The sequence below is a fragment of the Biomphalaria glabrata genome, chromosome 2 (genome assembly GCF_947242115.1).
Source record: "Biomphalaria glabrata chromosome 2, xgBioGlab47.1, whole genome shotgun sequence".
NCBI classification, from domain to species: Eukaryota; Metazoa; Mollusca; class Gastropoda; family Planorbidae; genus Biomphalaria; species Biomphalaria glabrata.
Genome location: NC_074712.1, coordinates 50968015 through 50990461, shown reverse-complemented (window position 1 = coordinate 50990461; position 22447 = coordinate 50968015). Strand labels below are relative to the sequence as shown.

General features: G+C 35.5%; 1 protein-coding gene across 5 annotated transcripts in view; it reads right to left on the bottom strand.

The window, feature by feature from the left end:
• The window catches only part of LOC106054770 (rab11 family-interacting protein 4B-like), a 46576-nt gene that overhangs the window by 16059 nt on the left and 8070 nt on the right, over positions 1-22447 (bottom strand). For 2 of the 5 annotated variants that reach the window (XM_013210787.2, XM_013210806.2), the window contains exons 2-10: positions 14438-14543; positions 12888-12985; positions 5243-5475; positions 3560-3643; positions 3031-3096; positions 2005-2040; positions 563-674; positions 291-394; positions 22-112 (exon numbers count right to left, since the gene is read on the bottom strand). In XM_013210787.2, the coding sequence (XP_013066241.1) occupies positions 22-112; positions 291-394; positions 563-674; positions 2005-2040; positions 3031-3096; positions 3560-3643; positions 5243-5475; positions 12888-12985; positions 14438-14543 (930 nt within the window). Of the gene's footprint in view, positions 1-21; positions 113-290; positions 395-562; positions 675-2004; positions 2041-3030; positions 3097-3559; positions 3644-5242; positions 5476-6098; positions 6707-12887; positions 12986-14437; positions 14544-22447 lie in introns of those variants that run through there. The other 3 variants (XM_013210798.2, XM_013210813.2, XM_013210821.2) reach the window with 3 other exon arrangements.

Sequence of the window (22447 nt, the reverse complement as noted above, 5' to 3'; positions counted from 1 at the left end):
CACATTGTCACAATTGCTTACTATGTAGTCTTGATATTTCCTGCGTTCATCATGTAATCTGTCTTCAGATTTAACCTCCATGTCTCTCAGCTGTTCTTCAAGATAAAGAACTCTAGAAATAAAAAAAGTAATTCAGTAGAAATAATTAGTTGGACAAAGTTTTTGTTGTTAATGTTATATAACACAGACCGATAACCCCCAACAATTTTAGAAAAATTATGAAAACTGTTAATCTAAAGTACTAAACACACACACAAATAAAATTTTGTAAATAGCTTTCTCTGACTTACTTCTGTACTAAAGTATTGTTTTCGTCTTTGAGTTTAATTTGTTTTGTATTTGTTTCTGTCTGAACCTCAGTTAGATGCTGAAGTTGGTCTTCTAAAAACTTCAGCTGCAGGAAAATAAAAAGTACAAAATTTGTTTGAAATTGTTATAACATAATATACTAATTTAAAATTTAAATGATATATGCCAAGGTTTACCTCCAAATGCTAATTTTCTGTACTAATATTTAACAGTAGAGAAATGCTTTGCAATATGATGAAAAATTTCAACTTACTCTTCCATCAACATTTTGAAAGTTGCCTTCAATATCATCAAATATCTCATCTGAACCAAAGCTACTACGCCTGGTGCTGGACGGGGAGTTCTTCCCACTTCTTTGAAGTTGACTAGAAAGTTCAGGAAAACATTTTGAAAGTAATATTATTTTTTAGTGATATCCTAGTTTGCTTATCTCTTTTCTACAAACTCATTACCCTAACAATCAGTGGATGAGAGTTTAAACGGATGGTTCATCTCATACAGCCACCACCAATGGAGGAACTGGAATACTCATCGAATGGCCTAACGGAGAAAAACTAATAAATTCATTGGTATGGAGAGCTCTACAACAGCCATAGAGCAGTAAGGGAAGTACTAGAACTAGCAGCTACCTCGCTAGTAATCACCAAAGTACCCGCACAGTCAAATTGTATTCCTAACCAATGCAATAACAGTTCCCCAAAGCTTGGAAAACTCCTATGTGAAAGGACTTAAAACAGTACTTATAAAGCTCAACAGCAACAAAAAAACCTTCATTCAATGGATACCAGCACATATCAAACTAGAAGAAAATGAGAAGGCTGACACACTTGCCAAGTGTGGGAGAACATACACTCAATTGAACATTGCAATCTTTGCAGAAGAAATGAAGAACTAATAGTGAATAGAATAAACAAGAAATGGACTAGCTCTCATCTGAATCACAAGAAAGACAACGCCTATTTTATTATCCCTACATGATCAACGTCTCATCTTTCGCTTCAGAACCAGACACAACAGAATGAGACAGCATATGGAAGCTATAGAATGTCACCAGCGAATGCTGACCATGTCCTTTAAAACTGCATTCTTCATCAAGAGGCCCGATAAAGACACTGGCCCCAAAACACCCCTATAGGAAGAAAACTATATGGAGCATATATTATGGTAGCTATAGAATGTCACCAGTGAATGCTGACCATGTCCTTCAAAACTACATTCTTCATCAAGAGGCCCGATAAAGACACTGGCCCCAAAACACCCCCTATAGGAAGAAAACTATATTGAGCATATATTATGGTAGCTATAGAATGTCACCAGTGAATGCTGACCATGTCCTTCAAAACTACATTCTTCATCAAGAGGCCCGATAAAGACACTGGCCCCAAAACACCCCCTATAGGAAGAAAACTATATGGAGAGCTGCCTGATTTGGAAACCACTGCCGTTCATCTCGTATATTGGTCTAGTTATCTAAAAGCTCCAACCTAATAGTGGGAATGAAGAAGAAGTAGTTTTGCTAAGCTCAATCTGAGCACAGTAAAACAATTTAATAATCTTTAAAGCAAATTAAAATAATTACTTTAATATCTGTTATCTCTATTATTATTATTATTGATTTTTAAAGCTTAGTACACAATGATTATTTAGGCTATACGACTTATTCTAATGGTTTAAACTAATGTGTCAATGGCATACCTAGCAAGTGAAGCACTTGTAATCCTGCGGTTGGGACTACAAAGTAAAAATAAAAAAAATATGAATTAGTATTGAGCACAAAAAAAAAGAGTATTAAAGCTTATAATCTTTACAAATGAGGTATAATCTCAGCAGTAGAAGAATAATTTTTATGCTCTATTATTTAAACTTTTTTATTTGAATTCGAACTCTAGAAAAATTTAGTACTTTTTAAAACAAAAAATATTTAAAATACCGGTAAATACAAAGTTTATTTTCATTTTTCTTAACAGAAAAAAAAATATCATAAAGTTCAGAAATGTTTGCAAGCAAGCCAGAGCCAATTAAAGAAACTATTTAGAGTGGAATTTAAAGTTGAAATTTTAGCAAATAAAATTAGGCCTCATTCTAGTGTTCCATAAAACAGTGAAAATCTAAAAGTGATGTTAAATATAAATCATCTCCCATAACAACAATCATAACACTGATTTGTATATACAAAGAACTAGAATGAATAAAAGACATTAAAAATATACATTCATTAGCATGCAGAGGGTTTGAAGAAATATGTGATTTTTTTTTAGTGTTTTTTTTTTAATTCTGTTAATTAGGAGATCACATCAGACTACTTCCTACATAATAAGAAAATTATTATTAATGCAGAAATGAATAGGTCAAAGTTTTGTTATAGATAATATCAGTTTAAGCAAGTCACCTGTAATACATTGGCAGACAGTGTAGAGATTACTGGCTAAGGTTGGAAACATGTTATAATGTGAAAAGATAATGTACAAAGCAATACTAAACAGATTATCACAGATTCTACAAAGAGAAGCTTGGACATCAACGATAGATAACTAGTAAGAAGTTAAAGTATATGTCATAAATAAAAACACTTTAAATATCCTCACCAATAAAAAATTAAAAAGAGAGAGAAGAAATAAAAAAAAGGAACTTCAAACAGCCAATAATGAAATAATTTTACAACAGAAATAATAAAAAGCTGGCAAGAACAAGAGCAAAGATTTGTCCAAAAACAATGACTACCACGATCTTTTATGCCTGGTTAATGGATCCTTTCTATCAGCTCTCTTACGTTGAGTGGATGGAGTTCTGTTGATTGAAGTGAATATTTAGTTGTATTTACAAGATAGAACTTATCTCTCACAACAAGTTTTTTTCTTCATGGAAGATGTTTTAGTCTGATATTCCTTACATAAACAATTGCACACAATCATGATGTTCTCTGTGCATTTTTATCAGCTTAGCCATTGTGTACATTTTATGGGGATGAATGGTTGTGAGAGGTTTATGCACAGTCTTTTAAGGAACTCAAATTGATCCCATCTTAAAAATGCTTCTTCAGCAGGTTTAAGACCAGATGACAGTAATGCATTTAAACCCTTCAGCCACCAGAGTTATACTAAACAGAGAACTATAGTATCATTAAGACTTGTTAACACTTAATTTCACATTAAGATATCTTTTTTTTTTTTTTTTTTACTTTAAGTTAGAGTTAACATTTCGGATTTATCTTATACTCTTAAGCACAAGCTCGTTCTTATGATCTACTTACAGATGTCCCTGATCAGACACATCTGCTTCTGATTCAATTTCTCCATAGTCTTCATAGTTTTCTTCATCTGTGATTTCTTGACGACTGTAAGATAAATAAAGGAGTCAATATTAGCCTGTCCAACAAACCAGTTTAAATACATAATTAAAATTTAATAGAATTAAAAAGAAACAAAAAAACAAACTTGTGAGTTTATGTAATGTAACCCGTTGAGAATTTGACTGAGGCTGGAGTTTCTAAATGTCATTAGTATATTATTTATCTTTAAGATCAATAAATGTTTATAATATACAGTAGAAAACTTTACATAATGCCGATTTTAAAGCAAAAAAACAACAACTAATTCAATATGAATTATTTTAATTACATAAACAAAAGTATATGTAAAGGACCAACTATAATTGTAATTAAGATCTATATTTTATTCTTTTGTAGAGCATATTTGTAATTTTCAAAACACACAATACACATACAGCTGATTATTATGTAAAAAAAACTAGTCTAAATTCTGGAATGTTTTTATATATACTAGTTAAATAAATTATCATTAATACTCATCAATATTTATATAAATAATGTATGTTGTGTTATAAGAAACAGAATTATCTCATGGCAAGAAGATCCTGCATCTACGTTTTTTTTGTGTACATTGTTAAAAAAATGATTGATACAAAAAAAAAGATAATAAGAAAAAGTACCAAAAAACAAACTAGTTCCTTGTCAAACACTAACACATTTTCTCACTCAAGATTCTTCTCCTGTGTTTGTGATATTTTATGCTATTTTAAAAGGTTACATTTTTGTATTTTTAAGTTATGCTATTGATTGTTGTCTTTTTCCTTTTTTTTTTTTTAACATTGTAAGTGTCTATGCTGGAATGTTTACAAATCTAGTTTTTTAAAATATTTTTAATCTTTTTCACTGGGAATAGTTGTGAGAGATAAATCTTACAGCCTCTCTTGTTCTCTATAGTTGAGAAATAATGTTCAGGGAAGGTACATTGTTCTCAGGTTACATAGAATTCAGATTGGATCAAATTCTTTATTTTTAAGATCTGTTTTTGTATTTTTAGTCTGCATCACAAATTTACCATGGAGAAAATAAAATATTGTTTGTTATAAATTTCAGGTGACTTTTGATTCCCAGAACATTTAAGGATGATCAAACATGCTGCAGGTTATTTCATTCTTATAGCTCACAAAACTTCCATTTTGTATCACATCTAATTCTTTTTTGAGCAATTTCATTTTTTAAAAAATTTACTTAGGCTTGCTATTGTTTTATGACTAAAAATTTAAACAAAAATTAAACTTTATAGTGACATCCTTATAAAGTTTTAAGTTTTTGGTGTTGATTTAAAGCTACAAACATTCTACCTATCAAGAAATACTATATCCATTAATGCTGTGATTAGGAGGTACAATGTACAATAGTTAATAGGTTACAAAACAGTATAGGCTGCCTAAATAACTGCCCTTAAGATGTACATTTCACTGGAAAAAAAAGTTTATAGTAGTACTTTTAAACAAAGATTTTTTAAAAACTAAGATTTGTTTTAAACTAAGTTTTGTAAATGCTAATTTGAGCAGTGTGGCTATAAATGAAAAAAATTAGCAGGTCATGACTCATGAGAACAATAGAATAAAAATATCTCCGAAAGTTGAATGATTTAAACCAAAGTACCTGCTTTCATTAATTTCTGAAGACTTTCCACTTATTGCACTGTCTCCATCATCTTCAGAAAGGTTTGGGAGTAAGAATGGGTTACCGTTCAGTTCAGTTTGTGGTAAGACAATATTACTTGTGTTGGAAGAACTTCCATTAGCTGATAAATCCACTAAACCAAAATCATCAAAGCTGGAGAAATCATATTCTGCGTAAGTGTTGTGGCTACTGGAAGGGCTGGTCTTTTGGCTCTGTGAAGTAGAACAGTATATGTCCATCAAATAAGAAAATTAAAGTTGGTTAGGATTGCAGTGCATTTTTGGCCTAAACCTCTCTATTTGATTCTTAGCAAGATAATCAAAATCTTCACTGCCTACAAGCTTCAAATAAAATTTTATTTGAATAAACTTTCTGATATTATAATGTTCACCATTTAATGGTAACATTAACTTTTTTTTTTCATTTCTGTTGGTAAAAAATCAAATGTGGAATGAGGAAAATTATGTAGGTCGCAGCTGGGGCTGCGTATCCACGGGAAATACTGCATTCTTCATTAATCTTCGGACTCGAAGACAGGTTATATTTACTTCCCTGCAGTTATCCAAGAATAAAGAGTGATTTTAAAACCAGGCGACGTTTCAATCTAGAATGTACACACCAATACACAGTTAATAAACAGCAGCACTCTAACAACAAAACAACACCTGGATCTACATCCTACTATTAAAAAATAAATAATACAATACACCAACAGTGGTGCCCATGTATGACTAAAATGATTCACAACACACATAACAAGATGATAGTTGTGCACCCCCCCCCCCCCAAAGAAGACATGTACACAGTTATAAACTTTGAGTAGGTGTACCATTACCTGTTGCTGAACGTCACTGGAGCTCAGTATTTCACTAGACATACTGATCACAGCTTTCCCTCAACGAAAACAAGTCTTTTAATTGTCCCCCCAGGTATTAAATAACGTCATAACGAAAGTATGTGGCTCTGGTCACTTCCGGTCCACTTCAGTCTAAGTACATCTAGCCCAGGCTATACAAAGTCCGAGAGAAGTGTTGTAACCATTCATAAGAAGGACAGTTATAACATTTTCTCACGACTAAAAGTGGAGGCGTTAAGTATTATAGGTCACGGCTCAACGGAGATGAACTAGTGAAAGCGCTACCGTAACACACGTAACAAGTAGAGGGCAATATAATCTCAATATCTAGCCTCAGCCACTGTCAAGGACATTGATTTAAGACTTAAATAACAGAACATATCTCATCAGAACTGTAATGAAACTATATAAATATGTACTTTCATCGCTAGTAGCACAAGTCACTATTTTAAAATGCTAAAAATGATTCTTAAACAAAAAGAATCCGTGAAAAATGATCGAAAAACGAAGCACAGTCGCTGGTACACAGGTCGAAACTATTCCCTTGGCACCTGAAAGCATAATGAAGCAACAACACGGGCTATAAATAAAAAGGTGGCACATGCACAAGGTGCAACACTGAAACTGGTTTGACAGCGCCGAGTGACGTGATATGTCGTCTGTTACAGCAAGGGAAATAACTGTATAAATTTGTAACATGATTCGAAGAATGGAACAAAAAAAAATGTAAAGCCACTATCGGATCACAGATGTAAAACCATAGCCAGTGACAATAGTAAATTTAGGGTTCAGGAATTGTAATCATATAATGATGTTTAAATTAATATTTAGATGCTTTCATGTTTAAAAAAATAATAATATAGTAATACAAAAGGGAAGTAATTTCTTTACCTGCGTCCTTCAGTATCATTTAAATAATATTAACAGTTATCCCTCCTGCCAAACGCTGAATTAGAAAAATATATTTTGATCATTTTTTTCCCTCTTTCTATTTCATGCAGCATATAAAATCCTGTTCTAAAAAATCTATCTATCTATCTACACCTATGTACACCTATCTATCTATCTATCTATCTATCTATCTATCTATTTATCTCTTTTTTTTTCTAAAATAATAAGGTTACTACATTTAACTTTTTTTCGGACGTGTTTCGGTATTGCTATGTCCTCTCGTAATAAATTGATCCTAAACATACCAGATCTAAGAGCAAGCCATCATATATCACATGTTCTTTGTATACCTATATATAAAGTCAATATATATATATATATATATATATATATATATATATATATATATATATATATATATATATATATATATATATATATTGATTTTAAAACAAGGTAGATGAAACATGTGAACTAAATTCTACAGTTCCAGATTGCCAAACCTCACTGGTTAATTAAAACAAATTCGACATCATTTCAAATCCTTGAGATATTTTACTGCGTTCTAGGAGAGAACCTTTCGTGGGCAACTTAAGGATTTAACGATGTATTATATAGATATATAAGGAGGATGTATTATATAGATATAGAAGGAACTGAATTTTGTGTGTGCAGATAAATAGAAGGGAATGAGTGCCCCCAGAGTCAGCCTTTGTATAAGATTGCAATTTAGTATGTTCTAAAAATAACGTTTTAAAGCCAAAAGTGTTTAAAAGTAACAGCCTAAGTTTCCTAAAACGATTTTAAAATTACATAAAATTGTATACACCATTAGGTATAGGACTTTAACAGACACTATTGACTTCGAATAAGTATGACGCCTGACCTATTTAATCAGTCTACATACTCATCCATCGCGTGGGGGCAGCCTCTCATTACAGATATACTTAATTAATTAAATATACATATTTCAAAACTGCACCTCTCTCTCTCTTTCTCTCTCTCTCTCTCTCTTTCTCTCTCTCTCTCTCTCAGCTGTGGTCGTCTATCATCCAAACCGAGGACTGCAAAGTTGAAAGGGAGGTAATGCGATGTCCAAGGAGAGAAAAATATCGGCCGCGTGGGTTCCACATTCCTGGCCGACTGAATGATCGACAGCCCATCTGTGACAAGCAATCAATGGATAACACAGTCACAACATCTACTCATCTCTGGCAGAGGGCGTTGGCTTATTGCGTAAACATACCACACAAATACGAATTAAGACGCAAAACTATTTTGTATTCCCGTACGTCATTCCGTAAACTTCGAGAATAATCAAAAGAGGACCCATCGGCATGGATCAATTGATATGATAAGTAATACAGATTCGATTAATTAGCATTAGCATTCCATAACAAAAGAATATCAGAATTTTAAATGAAAGTGCTGGCTGCGTTAGTAATCTTTGACACTAAACTATACAAGTCTATTAGATATAGATTTCACATAAGCGCAGTGATGCCCATCCAATGTATTCCAAAAAAAGAGGGTCAGTTAAATGTCCGACACGTATGCCACTGGACGTAGGAGCTCTTTCCATTCCTCTTGCTTTTGTTCTCGTTTAGGCGAACATATCGTTTTCTTGCATAGTAGACAGTTTCAAGAAGTCGGATAGAATCGCTTGAAGGACCAGATGTGTCCCGCTTTTCGTAGTTTGGGCATCACTGCTATAGAGACACATCATCATCTGAAATAATTCTAATATTGATGGGGAGGAGAGTTTCTGTCTGTGTGTGTGTGTGTTTACTGGGGCGAGGGGTTAGTCAAAAAGCTCAACTATTTCACTTTGATCCTTTCTGTGGATAGTTATTTTAAAAAACAACAATAACCTTCCAATACCTTTGAAAAGGTGTACCAATTGTATGACTGGACATCACGGGACCTTACCCATTGACCAGAACGAAAACACAAACTCAAATGAAGACTGAGCTGACCTATTCCCATTTTGTTTCCTCTATTAACATCAGTCAGTAATTGCAAGATGTAGATCAGCCACAATTTAATTAGGTCGCGGTATCTCGAAGAGAACTCTCCCAGACCTCCAAACAGATCAATCAACACAGTCCAGATAAAAGCGTTCCTCCAGAGGTAGAACAAGGGAACTAATCCATACTCGCAGTCTCAGCAGCGGTCTTAGCCTCGCTTCCGTCACCAACACTATTTTATTCTCGCGAAGCTAACTAAAACATGGGTCAATATTTTATTTGGGTCCGTCACATTTTCAGATGAATGAGACTCTGCATTGAATCAGCTGTGGAGCTTGTGTGTGTGTGGTTTAAAGTTTTATTGTTTAATGTTTAAAAAATGTGACCAAATCACTAAAACAGCTATAAGATATAAAAACATATTTCTCACTGTGCTAAAATTTTGTGCCTAGAATTAAAGACTTTAAACTTATAGGAATATGGGATAGATGAAATAATAATACTAGTAATTGATCATGCACTTTATATAAGTTTCTTTAAATAATTTCAGTATCTAAGGTCTATCCATCTACAAACTCACATGATCACACTATTCAATTTACAGGTTTCAAGTTAAACTTGAATATCCATGCTTCCAGTCCAAGTTAAATTTGTATATCCATGCTTCCAGTCCAAGTTAAACTTGTATATCCATGCTTCATGTCCAAGTTAAACTTGTATATCCATGCTCCCAGTCCAAGTTAAACTTGTATATCCATGCTTCCAGTCCAAGTTAAACTTGTATATCCATGCTTCCAGTCCAAGTTAAACTTGTATATCCATGCTCCCAGTCCAAGTTAAACTTCTATATCCATGCTCCCAGTCCAAGTTAAACTTGTATATCCATGCTTCCAGTCCAAGTTAAACTTGTATATCCATGCTTCCAGTCCAAGTTAAACTTGTATATCCATGCTTCCAGTCCAAGTTAAACTTCTATATCCATGCTCTCATTCCAAGTTAAACTTCTATATCCATGCTTCCAGTCCAAGTTAAACTTGTATATCCATGCTCTCAGTCCAAGTTAAACTTGTATATCCATGCTTCCAGTCCAAGTTAAACTTCTATATCCATGCTCTCATTCCAAGTTAAACTTCTATATCCATGCTTCCAGTCCAAGTTAAACTTGTATATCCATGCTCTCAGTCCAAGTTAAACTTGTATATCCATGCTTCCAGTCCAAGTTAAACTTGTATATCCATGCTTCCAGTCCAAGTTAAACTTGTATATCCATGCTCCCAGTCCAAGTTAAACTTGTATATCCATGCTTCCAGTCCAAGTTAAACTTGTATATCCATGCTCCCAGTCCAAGTTAAACTTGTATATCCATGCTTCCAGTCCAAGTTAAACTTGTATATCCATGCTTCCAGTCCAAGTTAAACTTGTATATCCATGCTTCCAGTCCAAGTTAAACTTGTATATCCATGCTTCCAGTCCAAGTTAAACTTGTATATCCATGCTTCCAGTCCAAGTTAAACTTGTATATCCATGCTTCCAGTCCAAGTTAAACTTGTATATCCATGCTCCCAGTCCAAGTTAAACTTGTATATCCATGCTCCCAGTCCAAGTTAAACTTGTATATCCATGCTCCCAGTCGAAGTTAAACTTGTATATTCATGCTTCCAGTCCAAATTAAACTTGTATATCCATGCTTCCAGTCCAAGTTAAATGTGTATATCCATGCTTCCAGTCCAAGTTAAACTTGTATATTCATGCTTCCAGTCCAAGTTAAACTTCTATATCCATGCTCCCAGTCCAAGTTAAACTTCTATATCCATGCTTCCAGTCCAAGTTAAACTTGTATATCCATGCATCCAGTCCAAGTTACACTTCTATATCCATGCTACAAGTTCGCATTGAACCTGGCTATTAATCCAGACAACTTGTTCCATGGCCGAGTTAGACTTCGATTGAAAACAAAAGGCATTGACTCACGTCATGATTATGTCATGATTAGTTTCAGACTTAAAGAAATTGGGACAAGACGATCAACTAAAACAAACAAATAAGACTTTGGTAAGGATAAGTACAAAACAGAACAACAACAAACAAAACAAAAACTATTCCAGAATATTAGTTGGTAGGTAGTACAGTGACAGCCGAGCAACACCGGAATTCGATGCCAAGCTAGTCGATCTTATCTACTGGTACCGACATATCCAGTAACGTGGTCAGGTTATTTCTTCTCAATAATGAAACAATTTACTTTTGATAAGAATAATTAGCTCTTTTATCAGTGGAGTGGAGTATCCAGCGGCTAATGGTTAATAGATTCCTATACAAACTACTGAGGGATAAAGTTAAACATGTAACGATATTAAGGTCAACATACAAATAGGATTCCTTTATAAGTTATAATGCACTATATCCATGCCTTCAGGAGAGAAGACTCAGTAGCAATTATACATTATAATAACCCATGTGTATAGAATTAGGTAGTTCGCTAAAAAATTGGTAAAACTAACAATAGACTATAAACATACTTTTATAAATACTTGGATAGCTCAGTGGTAAACACGTCGAAGGCCGGTGTTCGAATTCAGACTCAAGTAACTTTTTTTTTCTAAAGCTTTCAAAAAGGCAGCACGGAAACCTTCTCTCAGATTTACCCCCCCCCCCCCATCTGGTCCACAAAAATTATTGGACCATAGCGCACTGAGCAGGAAAGTTGCGCTAAACAAAACAAAATTCATACAAATATTTCGAATTACACAAATGTATTATTGTTAGTCTAGATCTTATTAGATAAGATATTTTTATTGATCCAATCAAATGGAGATTCAGTTTGACTACAATTGACAACCTCAGCATTTCTTTTGTCCATTGTGCTCGGTGACAACTACTAGGTACAAGAGAATCACTTGACTACTACTTCGACCACACTGATCTATTAAGTGTGGGAGGGGGGTATTTAACTGTGTGTCACGCATCAAGTCGTTCAATGATGTAAACATAGTTTGTATTCGCAAATAGTTGTAACAATTAATTGTCAGGATGAGAAGGTGTATGGCTGATTGGTATCGCAAAGCTCAGGACCCAGCGCAAACCACAAAATTCAGTACGAATCACACTACACAGCTCAAACCATGCACCCCCCACCCCGACTGATTCTTTTCACTAAGGCAAACGTTGGATTTAACTCCACCAGAGAGGTCATAATGGCCTCTCTGTCGGTCCCATGTCAGGCTAAAGGAGAAAGGCTGGCCCAGGGCTAGCAACTCCACCCTGGAAACTAAATAACTACAGAAAGCCCACCGAAAACGTTGTCCTGAGAGCAGAAGGCTCTTCTACCAGAAGACTCATGAAGCTAAGTGGTGAAAGCCGAAAGGATTAAAGTTTGGTTACACCTTGAACAAACAGGATAGATGGCCCAGGACAGGAGGCTATGGAGATCTAGTGTTGGCGGCCCATACTCCAATAGAGGTGACGGGCTGTAAGTAAATCAACGTTGGAGTCTCCGCTTCATACTGCGATATTCGTGGACATTGTCGGAAAGATCATTGAAAAAAGCATTTTGAGAATATTCTTGAAGCGCCGCTGCTTTAAGACAAGTTGACCTATTCTACTCTTCTGTTTATCTCGTTTCATTTTAACCAAAGAATAGTATGGTCATAACAAGGACACTACCCACTGCTGTTGAGGATCAGACTTAGGTCGTCACGCGCCATTCTGCGCATAATGCGGCAAGCTCTCTCCACAGAAATATGTCATAGGCAGCTTCCACAGCCTCTTCCTAGCTGGTGCCCAAAGATCTGAGGTGTTCTAAGGAGTTGCGGCGCCATGTTATACGTGGACGGCAGTAGCCTAACAAAAGTTTACAAAACCACCAATCACACATGCGAATAGTAATCAACACAAAGAAAATATGACTCACCTCAAATACTGACAAGTCACCAGCAATGTCCAGTGGTACTAACGTATCCTCACTGACCAAAGTTTCCTGTGAGACACTGTTCTTAAAGTTGCGAGACACTGGTAGACAAAAGAATTATATTTAAAATCAAGCATATTTTTTACAATATCTCTCTGTTCAAGTCACACTTTCGGACTGGAGCCTTCTTTGTAGGCAAAGGGCGGGTGGACGCGATTCTCGAAAACGGCTCCAAGATTTTCCTACAAAATTGACAGTTGATGTATATCTTTGGGAAAAGGAAAACTATAGCTTGAAAGTATAAAAGAAAATAATTTAACTTTGGCGGGAGATTTTAAAATCTTTATCTTGAAAGGACTCTACGTCCTCGGGTATTTCCGCTTGTAGGTATTATTCATTCCCGAGTTTAATCATTTAATGTTAAAGAACATTTTGTACACATTTTGCAAATCGTCTTCTAAGTCTAGGTCTAAAGGACTATTATTGGAACTTTATAAAGACTTAGCTCAACCAGGAGTCTTTCTGGAAGGGGGGAAGGGTGAAAGGGGGAGGGGAGAGGGGGGGGGGAAGGATTATGCGGCGGGGTGAAAAATGTTTTTTTTTTCTTTTAAATTGAACATTCATTAGTTTTTGAGAGAAAAACACTCGCTCTATAAGTTGTTTAAAGGAGGTATAAAGGAGTTATTGTCTTTAAAAAAAAAAGTATTTTTAATGTTTTTCTTGTTCCCGACCCACAACGATCAGTCTGAACCCATCTTAAAGTTACATTTTACAAGTCAGTATAGTAAAAAGTATTTTATCCATGGGGTAGACTGCTTAATAAACCTCTTTCTATGTCTTCAGTTATCGAGAGCTTTCAGTGGCTGGCCTAAACAACCAACCACCCTTTGCTTTCAAATGCCCGCCATTGATTCATAAATCCCACGCCAATTCTCGGATCAAGTTGAAACTTTGCATATTTATTATTGTAACTAACAAGACATGAACCAATAAAAACAAACAATTAGTCAATACTTAGTGTTAACTAATTCTTTTGCTTGAAATCGAAAAAGGTGAAATAAAAGCAACAATATTGAAAGATATAAATGTAAATTTGGAGTTCTTTCTCTTAGATAAGCTTTGTTTGCTTTTTAAAAGTTTTTTCCCCGCTGACCACAGGTAAATAGAAAGTTCAACGATACAGGGTAATATGGTAATATACTATTGAAAAGAAATTTACGTTCAATCTAAGCACTGTTCCCAAACTCCCCATTTACCCAAGCAATGTTCCCCAAACTCCCCATTTACCCAAGTAATGTTCCCCAAACTGCCAATTGAACCAAGCAATGTTCCCCAAACTCCCCATTTACCCAAGTAATGTTCCCCAAACTGTCAATTGAACCAAGCAATGTTCCCCAAACTGCCCATTAACCCAAGTAATGTCCCCAAACTGTCAATTGAACCAAGCAATGTTCCCCAAACTGCCCATTAACCCAAGTAATGTCCCCAAACTGCCTATTGAACCAAGCAATGTTCCCCAAACTGCCCATTGAAATAAAGGCTGTTGTCCCTACCTTGTTGCTGTAATTCTATTATCTGTTGGACACCGTCACAAAAATCCGAATAACTGATTAATCCCCGGCCTTCTGGGTCTAAAAGGTTTATTATTCCAGTGAGTTGCTGTTGAGAAAAAGAAGAAAACGTGATCAGGACATTGTAAAGGTCAAAGTTACGTGCAAAATGCAATTTAAAGATCATTGACAAGATTAGTCACTAACATTAACTGTCAATATATCGAGACGACAATCACAAACATTGACTCAAGCTGTCAATATGTTGATACCTGATATCAGACTTTAAAAGGTAGGCGCAGTAGGCCGACCCGTCAAACCTGATCTTCAGTATCGTCTGTATGAATACATTTTCTAAGGGGGATGTGTGGAGCAATCAAATGTACAATATATGTATATGTACAGGCAATTAATACTAACAAAGAATAGTTCAATTTGACTTTTCAGTTCATGTTTTTGCCCATGAATGTGCAAGCTGAATAGAGAAATTGTAAAAAAAATAATAATTCAAATAAAGCTTTCATATTGAAATATTTGTGAAATCATGTCCTTGAAAAATGTTCCTTTTTTTTTTGTTACGAAACAGTCCTCAGCTTTATAGATCTGGTACCATTAGAGATTTTCACAATTGGTGATAAACTAGAAATGGCCAACTTTTTGGTGTATTCGGTGTATAGACTAAAGGAAGTGCTGCTAAGCTAGACTTTTTTTAAACGTTTATTTATTAATTGTATTCAATTTTGAGCGACTACAGAATCAATTTGTCTGAGCTCATCTAATTCAAACTATTTTTTTCCCCAATTAGTTGGCAACTTTGAATCTGAAATTAGCGTCCTTGACATTGATAGTTTTTTCCGCGAAAATCCCCAAAACACATCTGCAGCTTCATGTTTGACATGGTAGTAACACGAGCCGGTCAGGGATCTGACTTGGTGGTCAGTCTGCTTGGCGACGCATGACATTTAAAAGCAGCTTAAAGTATCACAAGAACTTTTCCTCCGTAATACCCCCTCCCCCCCCCCTCCGCTGTAACAACTTCGTTTAGTGAACATTTTGAAAGTTTAACGTTTTGGTTTTAGTCGTCTGCTGTGCCACAGACTGACACATACAGACTCACACAGACACATATAGACACATACAGACTCATACAGAGTCATGCAGACACATACAGATTCATAGAGTTCCTATTGGACAACACATTGGAATGTTTCAGTTCACTTCTAAAGTTCTACCAAGGGACAACAAGAAAGACACACGAAAAGATACACATAAACACAAAAAGACACACGTAGAGACACAGAAACTCAAAACGACACAAGAAGAGACACGCACAGACACAAAACGACACAAGAAGAGACACTCACAGACACAAAACGACACAAGAAGAGACACGCACAGACACAAAACGACACAAGAAGAGACACGCACAGACACAAAACGACACAAGAAAAGACACACAGAACCACAAAACGACACACGAAGAGACATACACAGAACCACAAAACGACACACGAAGAGACATACACAGAACCACAAAACGACACACGAAGAGACATACACACAAACACAAAACGACACACGAAGAGACATACACATAAACACAAAACGACACAAGGAGAGACATACACACAAACACTAAACGACACAAGGAGAGACACGCACAAACACAAAACGACACACGAAGACATGGGTTTTATAAATGGGAGCAAGTATACAGACACTTAGACAAATAGAGAATCAAACAGCCAATGATGTGAACATATAAACAACAAGGCGAGATGTACAAAAGCCAATCACATTTGTTTCAACAGGTGGACTAATATGACTGGAAAGGGGACCTTTAATTAGCCATGCAGCCTGCTTTCGTCTAAAGTAAATACAGACCTGGTATGCTGGTGAAGTCTCTAGGAGGGTCAATATTACTAGATGGGCTGTGGTTTAACTTTCAACACGCGTCACTTACAAATAAACTCAAAGTTCCACAGCGGTCACGTGATGATGATACCCCTCCCTCCCAGCTTGGATGACAGCGACCTATGAAAGAGATTGTATCGAAGACAAAAAGACAGAGAGAAATGGAGAAAGACTGTCAACAGATCTTGTGTAGCACCCCAACACTCTAAAATACTTGATATCTGAATTCTGAAGCGACCCCCTCTCGCCACCACTTTTTTTTTTTTTTTAGCTAAACGCAGATTCTGGAATTATTGTCTAGGAATTATTATCGCAACACCTTTTTTAAATTTCTCACACTATTGACCCTGACACAAGCTTTATGTCAGGGAGAAATGTCTTGAATCTTCCTGGCCAAAATTTACAGAATGAAGAGAGTAAAACATTGACCACACAATTTCATGATGACATTTATTGAATGGAAAACAAGGAAGACGATGTCAGATAGTTGACGCATGGATGCGATAAGCCAACACGTCCAAACCAAATTAACGTCTTGGGGAAGCCTAAAATAAAATAAAACGTGTGTGCGCTGCCATTGTTTTGTTTTATTTTTCCTGTTTCTGAGACAACAATGGGTGACGTGTCCATTCAACATTACAATATTTCAGCCACAGGATCTGCACAGTTTCAATTTTTAAAAATATTTGTGTGTGTGTGGAACAAATATTACGTCATGGCGTTGACCACCAGGACAACAAAAGAGTCGCTTGTTTTTCATTTCAGCACAGCGGCATGCTGTAGAACAATGTAATTTAGTAAGCTAGTTGAAGATCACTTTGTTACATTGCAACACTGTCAAACTCGTTACAACTGGAAAGTTGAATTAAAAAAAAACTAAATTCACTGTTTTCCTATTTGTAATTCAGATCAAACTACACAATTTTAAATTCAAAGTGTCGCTCTCATGTTAATAGACAAAGGAAATTAATTTGCTGGGATAATAAGAGTCCGTATAGAAGAATCTTAAAAGCACTGATTCAAACCAAACGTTTTTGAAATAACGTCTGTATTATGTAAGATAAGATAAGAAACTCTGTCTTGTTCAATAAACAATAGATACACACTGGTTTACTAATAGATTATTATTATTATAGCTTTTATATAGCGCTACTTTCATGCTTATAGCATGCTCAGAGCGCTTTTGGTCCAATCTCATTTGTGGACCGGTGGGGGGAGGGGGTATTTAGGAGTTGGTTTTCCGTGCTGCCTTTAGGCGCTCAGTAAACACAACTCTGCCCGAGTCGGGTGTCGAACCTCGAGCCCCCTTCTAGGTAGCCAAGCGCACTTGGCCTCTCGACCACTCTTCCCACTATTGTGTGTAAACAATGTAAATCAGACCGCTCTCATAATTTGACAAGAAAAAGAAACGTGTGTTCATATATGAGATGATGAAGATGAAATGGCCAGCGTCATTTACTTCCGCATTGAAACAGAATGCACCCTAAATGTAGTAAATATTGTACGAGATTCCAAACACCAACGACACATAAGGGCATGGAATTATGGAGTTTATCTTACAATATACGGTCTTTAGGCTTTATTTAGAATATGTTTGAAATGTACACAAGTTTATCTTCAAATAATTATACGTAAAGTTTCCCAATGTCATCCTTGACAGATGCAGTTTTTAACATCCTACATTTACCGACTCTCCAGTTACCTCAAGGGAGTTAATTTAAGTTAATTACTCTTTTACAATGCTAGCAAAAGGGAAGCAATGCTTATTTACCACATTTCCTTGTTTGAAGAACATCTGACATGGGCGTTTGAGAAATGTATCGAGCAAAGGTATCAATGAAACTTCATCAATCGCTGACAAACGTTTTCTTCAGTTCGTCAAAGTTTAAATGCCCAGTTGACTTACAAATACTAAGCACTGCCATGGAGTGTGTGTGGTGTGTGTGTGTGTGTGCGTTTCCATGGTGACGGTGGGACGAGGTTAGCGATTGGTTGTGAATGATGTAGCATAGGTGGCATTGTCGTCATTAGTTTTAGTTATGAGAAACGAATCCATAACGTGAGACTGAAAGTTTGTGTTATTGTAGTGAGTTATATTTTGTAACAAAATATTATCAGCAGTTTGGTGCTACCATTGTCTACCAGCAGTTTGATGCTACCATTGTCTACCAGCAGTTTGATGCTACCATTGTCTACCAGCAGTTTGATGCTACCATTGTCTACCAGCAGTTTGATGCTACCATTGTCTACCAGCAGTTTGATGCTACCATTGTCTACCAGAAGTTTGATGCTACCATTGTCTACCAGCAGTTTGATGCTACCATTGTCTACCAGAAGTTTGGTGCTACCATTGTCTACCAGCAGTTTGATGCTACCATTGTCTACCAGAAGTTTGGTGCTACCATTGTCTACCAGCAGTTTGATGCTACCATTGTCTACCAGCAGTTTGATGCTACCATTGTCTACCAGAAGTTTGGTGCTACCATTGTCTACCAGCAGTTTGATGCTACCATTGTCTACCAGCAGTTTGGTGCTACCATCAACGACCGTCAGCACATATTGGTGTCAGACCGTCAACTACAAACACACACTCTAGTGCACACACACAGACATACATATTGATCTTTTGTTTTTGAGTTATAAAACATGAAAAAAAAAATAACAAAAAAAAAAACAATACATTCCCATCGTCCAATTCGCTGACGACACAGACATCCTTGACCTTATCTCAGGTAACCAACGTCTGCATCCTTCGACAATTAACACTTTCTACCAATGGTGTTTAGACTTTCTACCAATGGTGTTTAGACTTTCTACCAATGGTGTTTAGACTTTCAACCAATGGTGTTTAGACTTTCTACCAATGGTGTTTAGACTTTCAACCAATGGTGTTTAGATTTTCTACCAATGGTGTTTAGACTTTCCACCAATGGTGTTTGGACAACTTTCTATTTTTGAATGCTCAGAGAACTAAAGAAATGATAGTAGATTTTAGGAAACATAGAGACCATCCTTCAGAAATTAAGGTCATCGACGAAACTGTAGATCAAGTAACATATTTAAATACCTAAGTACAACCATAAACAACAAGCTAGAATGGAGTGAAACTAAATGGACTAATTTAAAAAAGCACCATGCATATCCTTGAAACACGGCTTTTCATTGAAAGATGCCTTTCGAAAACGCAGAAAAATTCTTAAAGACAACCTGCAACCATTAAACCACAGTTACATCAGATTTGGACTAAGTGTTATGTTCCTCTTCATAAAGGATAGAAACTTAAATATTTAAAAACTTTATTCCATTTTCAGTCAGAGCGTTTCAATGTTACTTGTTGTCACCGAGAAGTACATAGAAGTCTAATTCATAAAACGCTGGCTGTATGTGAATGTTTGCTTCTATATTATTATTATTGTTACAGTAGTGATGCTGAGAAGGACAGTTATTCAAACAAAAATTGTTTACCAATAAAATTATCTTATCTTATTCATGAAATAGACGAAATAGTCTCAAGACAATGACATTCATAGATACCAACAGTGCCATTCCCATTTGAAATGTTATACAAATTAAATCCTTTCCAGAAAATCATCTACGTTAGCACTTCCATACAAGTAAAGCGCATTTAACTTTTCCTTACTGATTAAAAAAACAAACAAACTTGACAACTTTGAGAATACAACCAATAGGTACACTGTAAAGTTGGAAAGTAGAAAATTGCAAATTGTTATCCATTGTGATGACCTAATAGAAATAATTGCATATGACGTAGTGTTTGGATCACATTGAAAGATGATGAAACATTGGTCAATGCATTTAAAACATGAGTTGTATCGATGGTAACACCAACGTATGTCAACTGTACAGTCAACGTAATTCAACAGGTGGGATGTTGTGTGTTCATTGATAATACACTCAATGGACTTTTCCATGACTCACAGTGAGGAGAGGATTAGATGCACCGTTAAGAAATAAGATCCAATCATCCAGTGAGCGACATGCAGACTTACCAGCGTGAGTAGAAAAAAAAGTAGGTCAGGATCCGATGACGTCTGCAATGTCAGCAGGTGTGTTTTATTTTTGTTTTTAAATTGTAGACCCAGTTCAATTGCTAAACGGAACTGACGTCATTTACTCTAATAGCAAGAGTCGAGTAGGTGGAACAGAAGAAAGTCAGTGACTCAAGGAGCCGAGTTTTACTACACATCAAAGGATAGTTACACACAAAGACATCAATAATAGTACACATTGTAACGACTGTGCTATCTACTGAAACAAAAATAAAGCTATACATCGAAGAGTACATTCAATGACATTAAACATCTGACTTCTAATTAGAATGTAAATCAAATATTTTTTTGAAAAAGAATATTTAAATTTTGTAATTCATTTTGTCTAATACTAGATAAGGTTATGATCACTCATAAAACAAGAATGTGAACTGTCCAATTTATATAGGTCAGACATTGGCTTGACATTGATGAACGTGCAGGTCACTGGTAGAATTATATTTGTTACCTCCCTTATATTTTTTGACTTCGTACCTCTTTTGCGAAATACTGTTGGTTGAAAAAGGAAGAGTGTAATATTTAGAACTACCAGTGTGTCAATCAATCATGTTCCAGGTTTGTTGGCAAGTGTGGATGACACACATACACAACATGAAACTTAGGGATCAACACCTATACACAAAAATGTTCTACAAAAAGATTATTTGACACCTAGAAGAGAGAAAAAGTGCTTTTAAACTATTGTGTGTGTGTGTGTGTGTGCTTGTGTGTTTATGTTGACATACTTTGACGACAGAGAACAAAAACAGAAACATCGTGAAATTGCTTCTTTTTTTTCTCTCATCGAATCTTTTGACGAACTAAAATGTTCAACGCCACCCACCCACAAACAAATAAACATTAGCCACGGGTGTCGCTAGTCAAGAAGAAATGTGTAACACAAGCCTAAGTAAGCGACACATGTCTTCAAGATGTATTTAAAATATAATTTGCGTTGTTTGACTTATTAGAGTTCGATCTAAGTCTCTCGATCTTTTGACCTTTTTGTCTTGGTCAGGGCAAAGTATTGATCAGCAGAGTTTATTGTGTACATGATAATACATGGTCATGTCATCGTGTACTCATAAGTCCCCATCAATGTGTACATATGAAAACGGGGACTACAGCAGGCAACAGTTTACTTAAGAAACTATGCTTTCACATCTCAATGTTTTCATGTGTCTCTATCTCACTTATTAGTAGTTGTCAACTAGAAAGTAGGTGTCTAATTGGTTTATGTCACGCTATTTTTAAAAAGGCGTTTCCAGTGAGATAATATGGGCCAATAAATTATGTCCTAACATTTCCTGCTTTTATTGCTTCGCGACATTGAAGAGCTCCTTTTGATAGTTTGCCGTATGATACACTTGTAGCATTATACAATTATTTTCTACTGGTCTCAAATAACCAGCTTTAGATTTACTCTCAAATGCCAAATGTCATCCAGCATTCTTCAGCGACCAGCTTTCAGCATTAAATAAATCCGAGAGCTATATTTGAGATCTCAACAGACTTTTCATGCTTTTTTCATATTCACCGCGCGATAGGAACTCGATTCCAAATAGCCGTTGTTTTACAAAGCTTATTCACTCTGTCTAGTAAAAAGTTTGAACCCTTTATTTCTCCAACACCCATTCTTGGATCAAGTTGAAGCTTTGCACAATTATTCATTGGCGAAAACAATGCACGAATCAATAAAAAATAAACTAATTATCAATTAATTACTGGTTAATTACTATTATGTCTGATACCTGAAAGGGAAATCAATCCAATCAATTCAAAGATATGGCTAAATATGTAGGGTTTTGTATCCTTAGATAGTTCTAAACGTTATTTCTCCCACATCCATTCTCGGATCAAGTTGAAATTTTAAACAATTATTTAACCACTTAGTCAATTATTTATTTATAATTAATTAGTTTCTTTGATATAGAAAAATGGAAATAACTTCTACTTTACTGATACATATATATTTGTAACTGTAGAGTTCTTCCTCTTAGATAAGCTTTGTTTTGTTTTTTTTAAAGTATTTTTAAAAAAAAATTTTCTT